Here is a 12,744-nt window from a genome sequence, read left to right as displayed (position 1 = left end):
CCTAGGAACAATGAGGGAAGTCAGTGCAGTCGCTGAGCCCTAAATGCACGCTCAGCTCAACGACACCTTCGGTTCCAGATGCTCTGGGTTTGCTGTGTCTTGGAGCCAACTGTGCACTGAGCACCCTGCTGGAGGCAGTGCAGAGGGTACAGGACCATCACACCCAGTATCCAGTACCACTCCAATCGGAGCCCCCCATGGGTCTGGGTCCTCCCTCATCCCAATCTCAGCCCCATGGGTCTGGGTCTTCCCCTTCACCCCAGTCTGAGCCCCCCATAAGTCTGGGTCCCACCTTTAACCCCAATCTGAGCCCCTCATGGGTCTGGGTCCCCCCACATCCCAACATGAGCCCCTGCGGATCTGGCCACCCCCTCAACCCAATCTGAGCCCCTCATGGGTCTGGGTCCCACCCTTCACCCTAATCTGAGCCCCTCATATGTCTGGGTCCAATCCTTCACCCTAATCTGAGCCCCTCATATGTCTGGGTCCAATCCTTCACCCCAATCTCAGCCCCCCCTTAGGTCTTAGTCCCGCCCTCCACCCCAATTTTAGCCCCCCATAGGTCTGGGTCCCCCTCCCCTTCACCCCAATCTGAGCCCCCCCTAGGTCTGGGTCCCCCCCTTCACCCCAGTCTGAGCCCCTCATAAATCTGTGTCCTCCCCTTCACTCCAATGTGAGGCCCTCATAAGTCTGGGTCCCCCCCTTCACCCCAATCTCAGCCCCCCATAGGTCTGGGTCCCCCCCTTCACCCCAATCTCAGCCCCCCATAGGTCTGGGTCTCCCCCTTCACCCCAATCTCAGCCCCCCCCGCTAGCCTGCGTCACCCTCACACGCCAATCTCAGCCCCCCATGGGTCTGAGCCCCTTCTTTCACCCCAGTCTGAGCGCCCCGGCTCTGAGGGCCTCCCCCGGCCCGGGCCCCTCCCCGGCCCCGCCCCACGCCGCCATGCGGGGCCGATGGGGCCGATGGGCCGTGTATCGGCTGCGGCGGCGCTGGCGGAGGGGCGGAGGCAGCGGGAGGCCGGTGCGAACTGGGGGGGGGGGACACCCCGAGGGGGACACGGGGGGGTTTGTGGGGGTTTGTGGGATCTGGGAAGGACGGAGGGGTTTGTGGGATCCGTGGGGGAATTGGTGAGGCCTCGTTAATCCGAGGGGACGGGAGGGTCTGTGGGAACAGGAGGGTCTGTGGGACACGGGGGCATCAGGAGGGTTTAGGCGGTTCCCGGTGGATCAGGGGTATCCGGGTGGAAACGGGGGGGTCTGTGGGATCTGGGGGAACAGGAGGGACTGGAGGATCTAGAGGGAAAAGGGAGGTCTGTGGGAAACAGGGCGGTCTGTGAGATCCGCGGGAAACGGGGCGTTGGGTGAGCCAGGGGGATCTGGGGGATATGAGGGGAAGAAGGGGGGTCCGTGGGGAACAGGAGGTCTCGAGGTACGGAAGGGTCTATGGGGTTCTGGTGGGAAGAAAGGGGTCTGTGGAGAAGCAGAGGGGTCTTTGTGATCCAGGGGGATCTGGTGGGAAGAAGGGGGTGTGTGGAGAAACAGGGAGTCTGTGGGATCTGGGTGGAAACAGTGGGCTCTGTGTGATCCAGGGGAACGGGGGCGGTTCTGGTGGGATCACGGGTGGAAACGGGGTGTGTGGGATCCAGGAGGAAAAGAGGGATCTGTGGATCCAGGGGGGTCTGGGGAATATGGAGAGAAGAAGGGGGGTCTGTGGGAAAACGGGTGGTCTGTGGGATCCGAGGGAAACAGGGGGTTGGGGGAGCCAGGGGGGATCTGAGGGGAAAGAAGGGGGTCCGTGGGGAACAGGGGGGTCTGGGGGTATGGAGGGTCTGTGGGATCTGGTGGGAAGAAAGGGGTCTGTGGAGAAACAGAGGGGTCTGTGTGATCCAGGGGATCTGGGGGGAAGAAGGGGGTCTGTGGGGGAAACAAAAAGGGGGTTCTGTGGGATCCAAGGGGAACAGGAAGGATCTGGGGAGGTCTGGGAGGAAACAAGAGGGTCTGTGGGATTTGGGGGAGCAGGGGGGCTTTATGGGATCTGGTGGGAAGAGGGGAGTCTGTGGGGATCCCAGGGGGGACTGACGGATCTGGGTGGAAACAAGGGTGTGTGTGGGATCCAGGAGGAAAGAAGGATTCTGTGGGATCCAGGGGGGTCTGGGGAATATGGGGAGAAGAAGGGGGTCTGTGGGAAAACGGGGTGGTCTGTGTGATCCAGGGGGACAGGGTAATCTGGTGGCAACAGGAGGATCTAAGGGGAAAAGGGAGGTCTATGGGAGATGAGGGAGGTCTAGGAGATCCCATGGAATAGGGGGATCAGGGGGGTCTCTGTGATCTGAGCGGAAACAGGGGTGTCTGTGGGATCCAGGGAGGTCTGGAGGGAAGAAGAGGGTCTGTGGGGAAACGTGGGAGTCTGTGGGATCTAGGGGGGAACAAGGGAGTCTGGATTCTGGGAAAACAGGAGAGTCTCTGTGATCCAGGGGAACAGGGATCTGGGGGATTCAGAGGGAAAAGAAGGGTCTGTGGGATCCCAGGGGAACGGGGATCTGGGGGATTCAGAGGGAAAAGAAGGGTCTGTGGGATCCCAGGGGAACAGGGGGATCTGGGGGAACAAGGGGTTCTGAGGGATTCAGAGAGAACAGGAGGGTCTGTGTGATCCGGGTGGAAACACAGGGATCTGTAGGATACAGCTGTAACAGGGGGGTCTGTGGATTCTGGGGCAGACAGGGAGGGTCTGTTGGACCCCTAGGGGTCCAGTGGGGGTGAGTTTGTGTTTGGGACCCCTGGAAGGGGCAGGGGGGGCTGAGTGGGTCTGTGGGACCACAGGGGGACAGAAGCCCAGGGGGGAGCCCAGCAGACCTCTGGCCTCATTTGGCCCCTTGGGCTCCCTGTCCACCTGTGGAAGCACTTTACAGCCTTGTATTTCTTTAATCCGTTGTGGGGTCTGCTCTTGATGACCCAGTTGCCTGCGGTTTGGGTTTTCCAAGGTCTCACCTCCCTGACACCCCACCGCTGAGTCCCTCTTGGCACGGCCACTGCTGTCCTCATGCTCAGTCGTGCCATCTTCATGCCACAGCTTTGTGTGGCTGATGTGCGCACCGGCCCCACAGTGTGCGAAGTTGAAATGCCAATCACTGCCTCCTGCATCCTTCCCTGGCTCGTGCCAAGAGGAACTGGCAACTTCTCCATGCTAAAAGGCTCTTTGATGGGATGGAGAAGTCTCTTTGTCCTTGGTGACGGTGTCTGATTCCCATCCCAGCTCTCAGGAAAGCCCGGCGGCAGGAGCAGCTGGTCAGCAAAAGGCTTCTGCGGGAGGAGAGCGCAGCAGCGGAGGGTGTACAGGATGGAGCAGGATCATGCCAGGCCCTCTCTCGGAGGATGAGGTGAAGATCGTGAGGTTCTGTGTGGTGATGGGGATCCCTGGGTTCTTCCCTGGCTCCAGCCAATGTGGAAGAGCTTTTGGCTGGAGTGAGATTGGGAGTGTTGCTTGGAGTTGCTGCCAGACATGGTGAAGAACAACAAGGTTCTTTAAGACCTCTTGTGTGCCCTGGGCTCCTTTGCCTCCTGGATTAATGGGATGGAATTCTGCCCCTGGTGCGGTAGAAATTCACCATCTTTTAATTTTTGTACAGGTTCTTGAGCTGCTCAGAGGGGTGCAGAGGGGTTCAGAGGACAGGAAAAGGTCACTCAGCCGCCCTCCACTTGGCTCTGCAGAACCAGGAGACTCAGCAGAAGTTTGTCAGGTCAGCCCCTCTCTGGCATTTTGTGGTTAAGGCCGTGTTCAGCACATCCCTTTGTCCCAGTTGTGCTGTAGGTAAGGGTGGAAGGCAGAAGGTAAGAGGTTGCTTTGGGTTCCACCAGGATGGACGGCAGCATCCAGACGCTCATTGGCTCTTCACCAGCAGCCTAGCGGACATGCAGATGGGAGGCAGCCCGCTGTCTCCATGAGCTTTCCCACTCCAGTGACCCGATGGTGCCGAGGCCTGTCCTGCCGCTGACCTTCCTATCTCCTCACCTACCTCTCAGGGACACAGCGTTGAGTTCACGGTAGAGCCATGCTTGTGTTTGTCAGGGCTCTGGCACGTGATAAGCATTTGGTAGTGGTTGTTAACCTCTTGGCCACCCTTCGCCTAACATGGCTCCAACGTGAGCCGGCAATGGGCGCTGGCAGCCTGGAAACCAATTATGTCCTGGGGCTGCATCCACAGCAGTGGGACCAGCAGGGAGGGAGGAGATTCTGCCCCTCTGCTTCCTCTCTGGTGAGACCCCACCTGGAGTCCTGTGTCCAGTTTCTGGAGCCTCAGCACAGGAAGGACATGGAGCTGTTGGAGTGAGGCCAGAGAGGCCACGGAGATGTCTGAGGGCTGGAGCACCTCCTGTACAATGACAGGCTGAGAAGGTTGGAGTTGTTTCAGCCTGGAGAAGACAAGGCTGTGGGGAGACCTTGGAGCAGCTTCCAGTGCTGGAAAGGGCTCCAGGAAAGCTGGAGAGGGGGCTCTTGATCAGGGAGTGCGCAGGGATAGGACAAGGGAAATGGTTTTACACTGGAAGATGGGAGATTGCGATGAGATCTTGGGAAGAAATTGTTTTGCTGTGAGGGTGGGGAGGCCCTGGCCCAGGTTGCCCAGAGCAGTGGTGGCTGCCCCATTCCTGGAGGTGTTCAAGGCCAGGTTGGGATGGAGCTTGGAAGCCCCTGATCCAGTGGGAGGTGTCCCCTGCCCATGGCAGGGAGTGGAACTGATTGGGCTTTGAGGTCTCTTCAAACCGAAACCATTCCATGATTCTGTGATTTCTGTGGCTTAAGAGTGCTGGTGGAACTAGGAATGCTGGTTGGAAGGGGCCCATCTGGAAATCTCTAGTCCAACTTCCCCTCCGAGCAGAGCTGTCCTCAGTGCTGGCTCAGGGCAGTGTGGCTTTATCTGGGCAGGTCTTGGAAACTACAGAGACCCCCTTGACTGTGCCCCATCCCAAGGCCAAGAGGAGTGTGGGTCCATCGGGTTTCCATCTCCTTCCACATTGCGCAGGCTGCTCTTAAATGCTCCTGAGCCCCATGTGGGTCCGGCGAATCCTGCTGCTGCAGCCCAGGATGCAGTGGTTTTCTATATTTGCGAGACTCCGTTTCAGCTCCAGCTCAGTTTGGGGAAGCAGGGGACTGCAGGTGGTGACAGCTGGATTCAGTCATCAGACATGTGGTCTGGGCTCTTGATGCAGGCTGGGGCTGGAGATGAGGTGCCTGTAGGGTGGGAAAAGCAGAAACGCCCAGTGCAGGTTGGTTTAGGGGCTTAAAAGGGTCTTGGAAAACAGAAAGAAGGAGCAGATGCAGGGAGAGTGACTCTGCAGGTGGCTATCACGTGACAGGCAGGGAGACTTTCATCCAGGTTGAAGGAAGAGCAGAATGCCTGTGGCTCCAGGTTGGTCTTGGATCCGGGCGAACGGGCAAATAGAGCAGCTTTGGGATACACGAGTGTTTTGCCGGCTGCTGAGCAGCATGCCTTACACAGCACTCCTGGGGGAAGCAGGATTGGAGCTAAAGGGCAGGATGGGGAGCAGCCCCAAGGTGCCAGTCACATCTTAGTGCAGCAGGCGGGCGGCGTTCCTAGAGAACAGCATGAAATCAGAGCGGGCTCAGGGAAATGGCATAGCTGGAAAACCTCAAAACGGAAGGGATCAGTTCTGCCAGCTCCAACTGCAGCAAGAATACAAGGATAAATTGAACATGGGGCAGCTGAAGAGTGACAAGCAACATCCATCCGTGTTTGCCCCTCTAGAGATAGCTTTCTGCAGAAGCGTGGCCTCGAGGCGCAGAGACCCGAGGGCCTCAGTGGCTGTCCAGGGTCACGCTGGGAATGCAGAGGAGCTGACCTGCTCTCCTGTGCTGCAGGAGCTGTGTTTGTATACGCTGGGGAACCTCGTTGTGGGAAGTGAAGCTGTGAGGAAGCGGCTTCTGCCTCAGGGCATCATTCCAGTGCTGGCATCCTGCATCCAGGTGGGTGAAGTCTCTCAGCCATGCGCCTCCCTTGCCGGAGAAAGATGTGCTTTCCTATATCCTTTCCACTCTGGCTGACTGAACAGAGTTACTGGCTGTGGCCATGGGCTGTGCCAGTAGGGGTGAGGGTCTCTCATAGGCTGCCTCCGCATGTTTCTCGTTTTTGGTGTTTGGTCACCACTTTGTCCTCTTCTCCAGCTGAATCACTCACGCCTGTAGCTGTGACTTGCCGATAACGGTCTGTAACACGGGGGAGCCGCCGGCATGTCCCATCTGCCCATGTATGAGGCTAGCACAGAGAGCAGGGCTGCCTCTTGTGGATTTGAATGCTCAAAGCGGCAGCACTGCCACGTTTGGGCTCCGGGATCCCTCCAGTTGCAGCCTATGAGCCCAAGGAGGGGTGACAGCTCCGCTTCGGCACAGCCGCAGCTTGCTCCATTGCTCCTGGTTGCCCTTTTCTGTAGGCACGGAGACTGTGCTGCTCAGCTGTGTGGCTTGGCATTACAGAGGGATCGGCACTGCAGAGCCACTGGCTCTGTTGCGCGGGATTAGCTTTGTTCTGTTTGGTTGCAGTCCCCGCATGAGGCGGTGCTGGAAGGCCTGGGCTACGTCCTCTCGCAGCTCCTCCAAGCCAAGGAAGCTCCTGCAGAGATCATACCGTGAGTCCCAGCCCCTTAACCCTAACTCTGGATGGGCCTGGGGCCTGGTATGGTATTTTGTGTGGCAGGAACACCACCCTTCTGGTGACAGAATAGTTCAGGATCCTGCTGGGGACGAATGGAGGTTTTGGTGGCAGGTCAGGACTATTTTCCCTCAGCCTCATCTGAGCAGAAAGGCTCTGGTATTTCGGGAGAGGACAGTGCTGTGCAGGGTAGGCTCGTGGGGAATTCTGGCTGTATTTCCTCCTAGTGAAGGAAAACTTCAGCTTGACAGCCCCTAGTGCCAAAAATGAAACCGTGACCAAGGTGTCTGGGAGTGCCCACAGCCCTGCCACCAACACGGAGAGATTGCGCTGGGCCTTGCTGGTGCCCAAAGGTGCAGCCCTTGGGAAGAGGCTTTTCCAGGTGTGTTTGGAGTGGGGGGCACCCAGTGCAGGGGCCAAGAGCAGCTCTCTGGGCCTGGCCCCGTTGCTTGTCTGTTATCACAAACTGGGCCCCTCAGTACAAAGAAGGGCATTGAGGGCTGGAGTGGATCCAGAGAAGGGGAACAAAGCTGGGGAAGGGGCTGGAGAACAAGTTTTAGGAGGAGCGGCTAGGGACCTGGGGTTGTTTAGCCTGAAGAAAAGGAGGCTGAGGAGAGACGTCATTGCTGTCTACAACTGCCTGAAAGGAGGTTGTGGAGAGGTAGGTGCTGGTCTCTTCTCTAAGTATCAAGGGACAGATGAGATGAAACAACCTCAAGTAGTACTAGGAGAGGTTTAGATTGGTATTAGGGAAAAATTTCTTTACGGGAAGGGTTCTCAGGCACTGGCAGAGTCCCCCATCACTGGAGGTATTTAAAAGATGGGCAGATGAAGTGCTTAGTTGTCGATGATTTAGTAGTGGGCAGGTATGGTTTGGTTTGATGATCTCAAAGGTCTTTTCCAACCAAGTGATTTTAGGATTCTATGAAATTGGTTTTTAGATAAAAATCTTTTTTTAAAATAAAAGTGTGACCTACAAAGGTCACACTATTCCTGCACAGAGGAAATACAGGATGGAACACAGGGAGATGTGCTTACAGCCAAAGGTTGGATGTGCTGAACATCCAGTTTCTGCATCACTTAACTCAGGATTCAAAGATCCATAGTGCTTATCCCAAATTCCTTTTACACTCCCATCTGCACGTCTCGTGTGAGTTTGGACTTGGAATCCAAGGTTTCACCAAGCAAGCTCTCAGGCATCAGAGATCATAAAATCAATGTAAAGGCAGGACACAGCAGCATGGTCGATTCCAGAGAGAGAGGGGCTGACATGGACGCGGGAAAATCCCTGGAAATTATACCCTCACAGACCCTTTACCTGTCCCTCATGCCATAGTTTGGGTCTGGGGTCTTCTCCTTCCTCCCTGGATCCCTTCCCCGTCTCTGATGACAGGTTATGATCTTGCCTACTTGCAGGTGGTGTTGAATCTGTATCCTTGAAGCCTCAGTATTTACTCAGTTTCTTGTTGACTACAGAGCCCTGTTTTGGCAGAACAAGTTGTGAGCACTGGGAAGGTTTTAACTGGGAGCTCCCAGCTGGTGGCTGTCCACACCCGAGGGAGACAGAGTAGGACCCAGAACTGTATTTAAATGTTTTAGTTTATTACCTATAGTGTTACAATTCTAAGTCAGAATATAAGCTTAAGTCTAGACCAATATTAGCATCCTGTAAAGATTTGTGAGGGACTATACGACCTGTATGGAGTTTGGTGATAAAGTCCTTAGATGTTTCCTCGAAGAAGAATGCTGCGAGTGAAGTTTTCTGCAGATGCTCTGGTGTTCATAGATTGTTGACGTCAGTGCGGGATCTCAGACCAGCTGAGAGGGAGCTCCGATAAGGCTTGCTCCTCTCATTCTCTTATAGTCCGTTCTGGAGTGATAACATCTGGAGTACCAGTCGGCCCATCTCCTTTACTTTTGTCAGTGGCGCCCGATGGTAGGGGACACGATGGATTGGTTCCTGTCAGTGCAATCCTCACCAATGTGTAGGAATCCAGAAAATCCAGGGTCATAGATCAGGATGGTTTCCATCACAAAAAACTCATAGTCTAAATCATCCAAGTGCAACATATGTAGATTTCTATTCACAAAATCTATTAATACTCTTGTTTTGAGGATCACCTCTGAGTCTTGTTCTGTATCTATGGTGTAAATCTGATAAGGGAAGGGAAGACCAGGTGCCAGTTTAGTCATCCTGATAGGCAAACAAGTGGCAGAAACATAATGGCTCATTCTTCCTGACTCATCCTTGCTGCACAGGTGAGGAGTGAGGTTTTGATATGGAGTGGCCACCAGACCTCCATCTGGCCCCTCTCCACCCCATGACTCAGCAAGGTAGCAGCCCTCTTCAGCAGCTTCAAGAAGGGGAGGGATATATCAGTGGCCTCCGGCTTCGGAGCTACCTGGCAATTCCTGCTGAGAAGCTGAGCAACCAGTGTACTAAATCACGCAATATTATTAAAAGCTGAATGATGTGTTCTAGGGGAGCTGCCTGGTGTGCAATCCAGCTGCTGATCAGGGAAGATCCAGACGGGACCTCACCAGGGAATTGTGCTTTGTAAACATCCCATTGCTCCCAGAGCTCCCTTTAGAGGGGACCCAGCGTGAGGGAGAGCATCATGGTGCAGCCACACTGCCCAGCAGGAAGAGCTTGGAGAAGGCTCGCTAAGGCTGTCTTATTTGTGGGATAGAAGTGTTTGGCTTGTAGTCACAACAGGGCTTCTTATCAGTGTTCCCTGTGTCCCCTCTGCTCCTCCTGGGTTCCTGGAGGAGTTCTCAGGCCCAGCTGTGGGCAGGCTCTGACCTTTCTTAGCCTGAACCCACTCTTGCTGCTTCCTTAAAAGAGAGGGCAGAACCCATCTGTCCCATCGATCCTGTTCCCACTCCGGTCCACGCCTCCCCTAACTCTGCCATTCTCACCCCAGCCTGGTTCTGGACTCGGCTCTGCCTCAGCACATGCTTCGACTGGTTTGTTCAGGCCTCAAGTCTGGAACGGGAGCAGCTGTGGAGTTTGCATGGAGTCTCCACTACATGGTTTGTAGGTAAATGCACTTTTCTCCTCATCCGGAGTTCCCTGGGGTTATCCAAAGGCACGAAGGCTTCTGGTCCCGTGAGAGACGGTTGACCTGGATGGCTTCCCCTCATCCCTTTCCCTTGGGAAAGCAATTTCCCTGCCCTCCTGGGTATTCCTGCTCTCGTACCAGTGTGCACACGCGCTGCTAGTGGGATTTAAAGGTCCTTTAAGGTGGGTTAATGGGTGATAAACCTGTGCCTGATGTTCCTGGTATTCTGATCCCTCTGTTGCCTCCCCGTGCTCCCCACATTCCCCAAGCAAAGCTCCCAGATCCTCACACTTCTGGAGCTGGCACAATGTCACCAGCTGGGGTGGCTGCTGCTGCCGCCTCTGCCTGCCTGGTGTGGCTGCTCTGCTGCCATCCCTTCCAGCAGAGAGAACGAAACACATGAGTACTCAGGCAAGGATCGGGGCTGTTGTTTTCCAGACCCACACAGGTAATTCCAGCAGATCTGTTTGCCACAGGCTTTTAAAACTTTCTCCCAAGCTCAGAGACAAGTGGCTGCTCAAACACAAAATGAGCCCGGTGGAGAATTCCGAGGCCCCATTCCTGGCAGGGCACGGAGAGCAATCCCACTGTCACTTCCCTTTGCAGCCACACAGCCAACGAGGCGTTGCTGTCGCTGGGAGCTGTGCCTGCCCTCACCTTGCTCCTGCTCGACCTTGGCTGCCACAATCCAAGATACTACTGAGGGCCTGGAGCTGGTAAGAGGCGGGCAGCGTATGCCGGGTCCCCTGGTGTTGCTATGGGAATGCAGCGTGGCTGAAGAGCTTTATGTTCTGGCACAGCTCATCTGCCCAGTGCTGCGCTGCCTCGGCAACCTGCTGGCGGGGGAGACAGGTTTGCGAAGCACAGATCCAGGACGAGCGCCTGCTCATCGCCCTCTTCCCTCATCATGGAGCACTTCCTCCGGGAGCACCCGTTCATCGTGCAGGAGGGGCTCTGGCTGCTGGAACAACCTCACAGGTGAGCATCCCTTGGGGCTGTAGGAAAGCCCGAGCTCAGGCTGCCAGCAGACTCGTGCACCCTCAGAAACCCGAATTTTACTGACATCTTCTGTCTCTGCCCACACCCAGCAGACAGCCCTTCTTCTGCTCCGCTCTGCTCTCCCTGGACCTGCTCCGGCTGTACTGCAGCTCCTGCAGTGTTCCCAGATGGCCACTGTGTTGGTGAGACTTTGCCTCATGTCCTGGGGCTGGGGAAGCGCTGGATTTACAGGACCGTGAAGTCCCACCCCCGCCACACACAGAGTCTTCATGCTCAGGATGGCAGAAGCAGCTTGGCCAGAGTCTCCCAATGCAGCAGCATCCCATCTGCCTCCCTTGCAGTTGCTGTGTCTGTGTTGTCCTTGGCAGAGCCGTGTCCCGAGGCTGATGCTAACATCAGGAACGGGCCAAGGGGAAGCTGCAGCCTTTTTTGGAAGGCCCTAAAGCTTATGGGGCTCTTGGGGCATGGTCAACCAAGGGGTGGGTGGTATGGCCTGTGAGTGCTTGGCGCAGGGTTGTGGATGCCTCGGGGTGGGGATGAAGGCGGCTTTCACCAATCTTCGAAATCCAGCAGCCGGTTGGTCAGCACACGGCTTTTGGGGAAGCACATTGCGGGCCTCCAGCTTGGACACAGGATCTCTGGAACCTGTCAGGAATACTCTGCCCACGCACAGCTTCTCCATCCAGGCCCTGACAGTGCTGTGCAACCTCGCGGCGAGGGGCCCGGCTCACTGCCAGCAGCTGCACCAGCACCTGCTGCTGCCCCAGCTGCTGCCCGTCCTGGCACTGCCCGACCCTGAGGCGGTGGGGCAGAGCCTGGAGCTGCTGCACCTCCTCTTCCTGCACTGCCCAGAGGTGAGCCCAGCAAGCAGAGCCAGAGCGTGGGATCACACAGCTGGGAGGGGAGGAGCATTGTAGAATCATGGAATGGTTTGGGTTGGAAAGAACCTCAAAGCCCATCCAGTTCCACCCCCCGGCCATGGGCAGGGACACCTCCCACTAGATCAGGGGCTCCAAGCCCCATCCAACCTGGATTTGAACACCTCCAAGGATGTGGCAGCAACCACTGCTCTGGGCAACCTGGACCAGGGCCTCCCCACCCTCACAGGAAAACATTTCTGCCCAAGATCTCATCTCAATCACCCCTCTTTCAGCTGAGGGGAGCTCATCATATCCCTGCACTCCCTGATCAAAGGCCCTCCCCAGCTTTCCTGGAACCCTTTTCAGTAATAGAAGCTGCTCTAAGATCTCCCTTAAGCCTTCTCTTCTCAAGGCTGGACAAGCCAAACTCTTAATTAAGTCTTTGCCATGCTCACCCCCTCTCCACAGCACACGGCCATTCGCATGACGGGGCGCTCGGGACACTCAGGGTGGGAGCCCTTCCATCCTGGGTGTTCCTTTCCATTAGCAGCGACTGCTTTTGGCAACAGGTTATTACGGGGGGGGGTCTTTTGCTCCTGGCCAGTGACCACTATGGCTGGAGTGACCCATCTTGGGACTCCAGTGCCTGGTAGCGTCCCTGGGAATTTGTTCCATTCCCTGGGCTGTCCAGCGCTGGTTCTGGGTGGATGGGCTCAGTGGGGGCAGCCAGCCAGCTCTCATCGTTCTCTCCCACAGGCTGCTGCCGACTTCGTCAGGCAAGGTGGGCACTGGGCCCTGGAACGACACCGGAGCAGCCCTGCACTCCAGAAGCGGGCACAAGCTCTGCTGGACATGGTGGGACAGCTGGCGGGAGCCTCTGCCTTTCCTCCTGCCTACACCACACTGCCTGCCTTCTCCTAGGCTGTACAGTATCCCTCCCCTCCCGCTGTGCTCTGCCTGTTGGTCCTGCTTTCCCAAAGGTTAAAAGATCTGGCCACCAGTGCCGGCTGCATGGGACGCTGGTCCTTGGCAAAATCCAGCTGCTCCCATCCTTCCCATCCAAGAGCCTGGAGCCAGGGCAGGGTGGAGCTTCAGCCTGGGCAGATGGAGTCTTGATGCCAGGAAAGCAGGATGTGAACTCCATGGCATCTGCTTCTAG

General features: G+C 56.4%; 1 protein-coding gene across 1 annotated transcript; it reads left to right on the top strand.

Moving 5' to 3' along the window:
• Positions 1 to 956: 956 nt before the first annotated feature.
• Positions 957 to 12,635, top strand: TMCO6 (transmembrane and coiled-coil domains 6). Its single transcript, XM_054079701.1, is given in 20 exon segments — positions 957 to 1,023; positions 3,256 to 3,345; positions 3,348 to 3,379; positions 3,629 to 3,691; positions 3,693 to 3,739; positions 3,858 to 3,996; positions 3,998 to 4,021; positions 4,023 to 4,043; positions 5,878 to 5,982; positions 6,556 to 6,641; positions 9,589 to 9,705; positions 10,333 to 10,416; positions 10,418 to 10,442; positions 10,527 to 10,580; positions 10,582 to 10,626; positions 10,628 to 10,704; positions 10,815 to 10,855; positions 10,858 to 10,907; positions 11,412 to 11,579; positions 12,342 to 12,635. Coding segments are annotated over 20 exon segments (1,500 nt in total). The 3' UTR covers positions 12,507 to 12,635.
• Positions 12,636 to 12,744: the final 109 nt, after the last annotated feature.

Source organism: Cuculus canorus, chromosome 14, assembly GCF_017976375.1.
Source record: "Cuculus canorus isolate bCucCan1 chromosome 14, bCucCan1.pri, whole genome shotgun sequence".
In the NCBI taxonomy this organism is placed as follows: Eukaryota; Metazoa; Chordata; class Aves; order Cuculiformes; family Cuculidae; genus Cuculus; species Cuculus canorus.
This window is presented reverse-complemented; position numbering and strand designations above follow the sequence as displayed.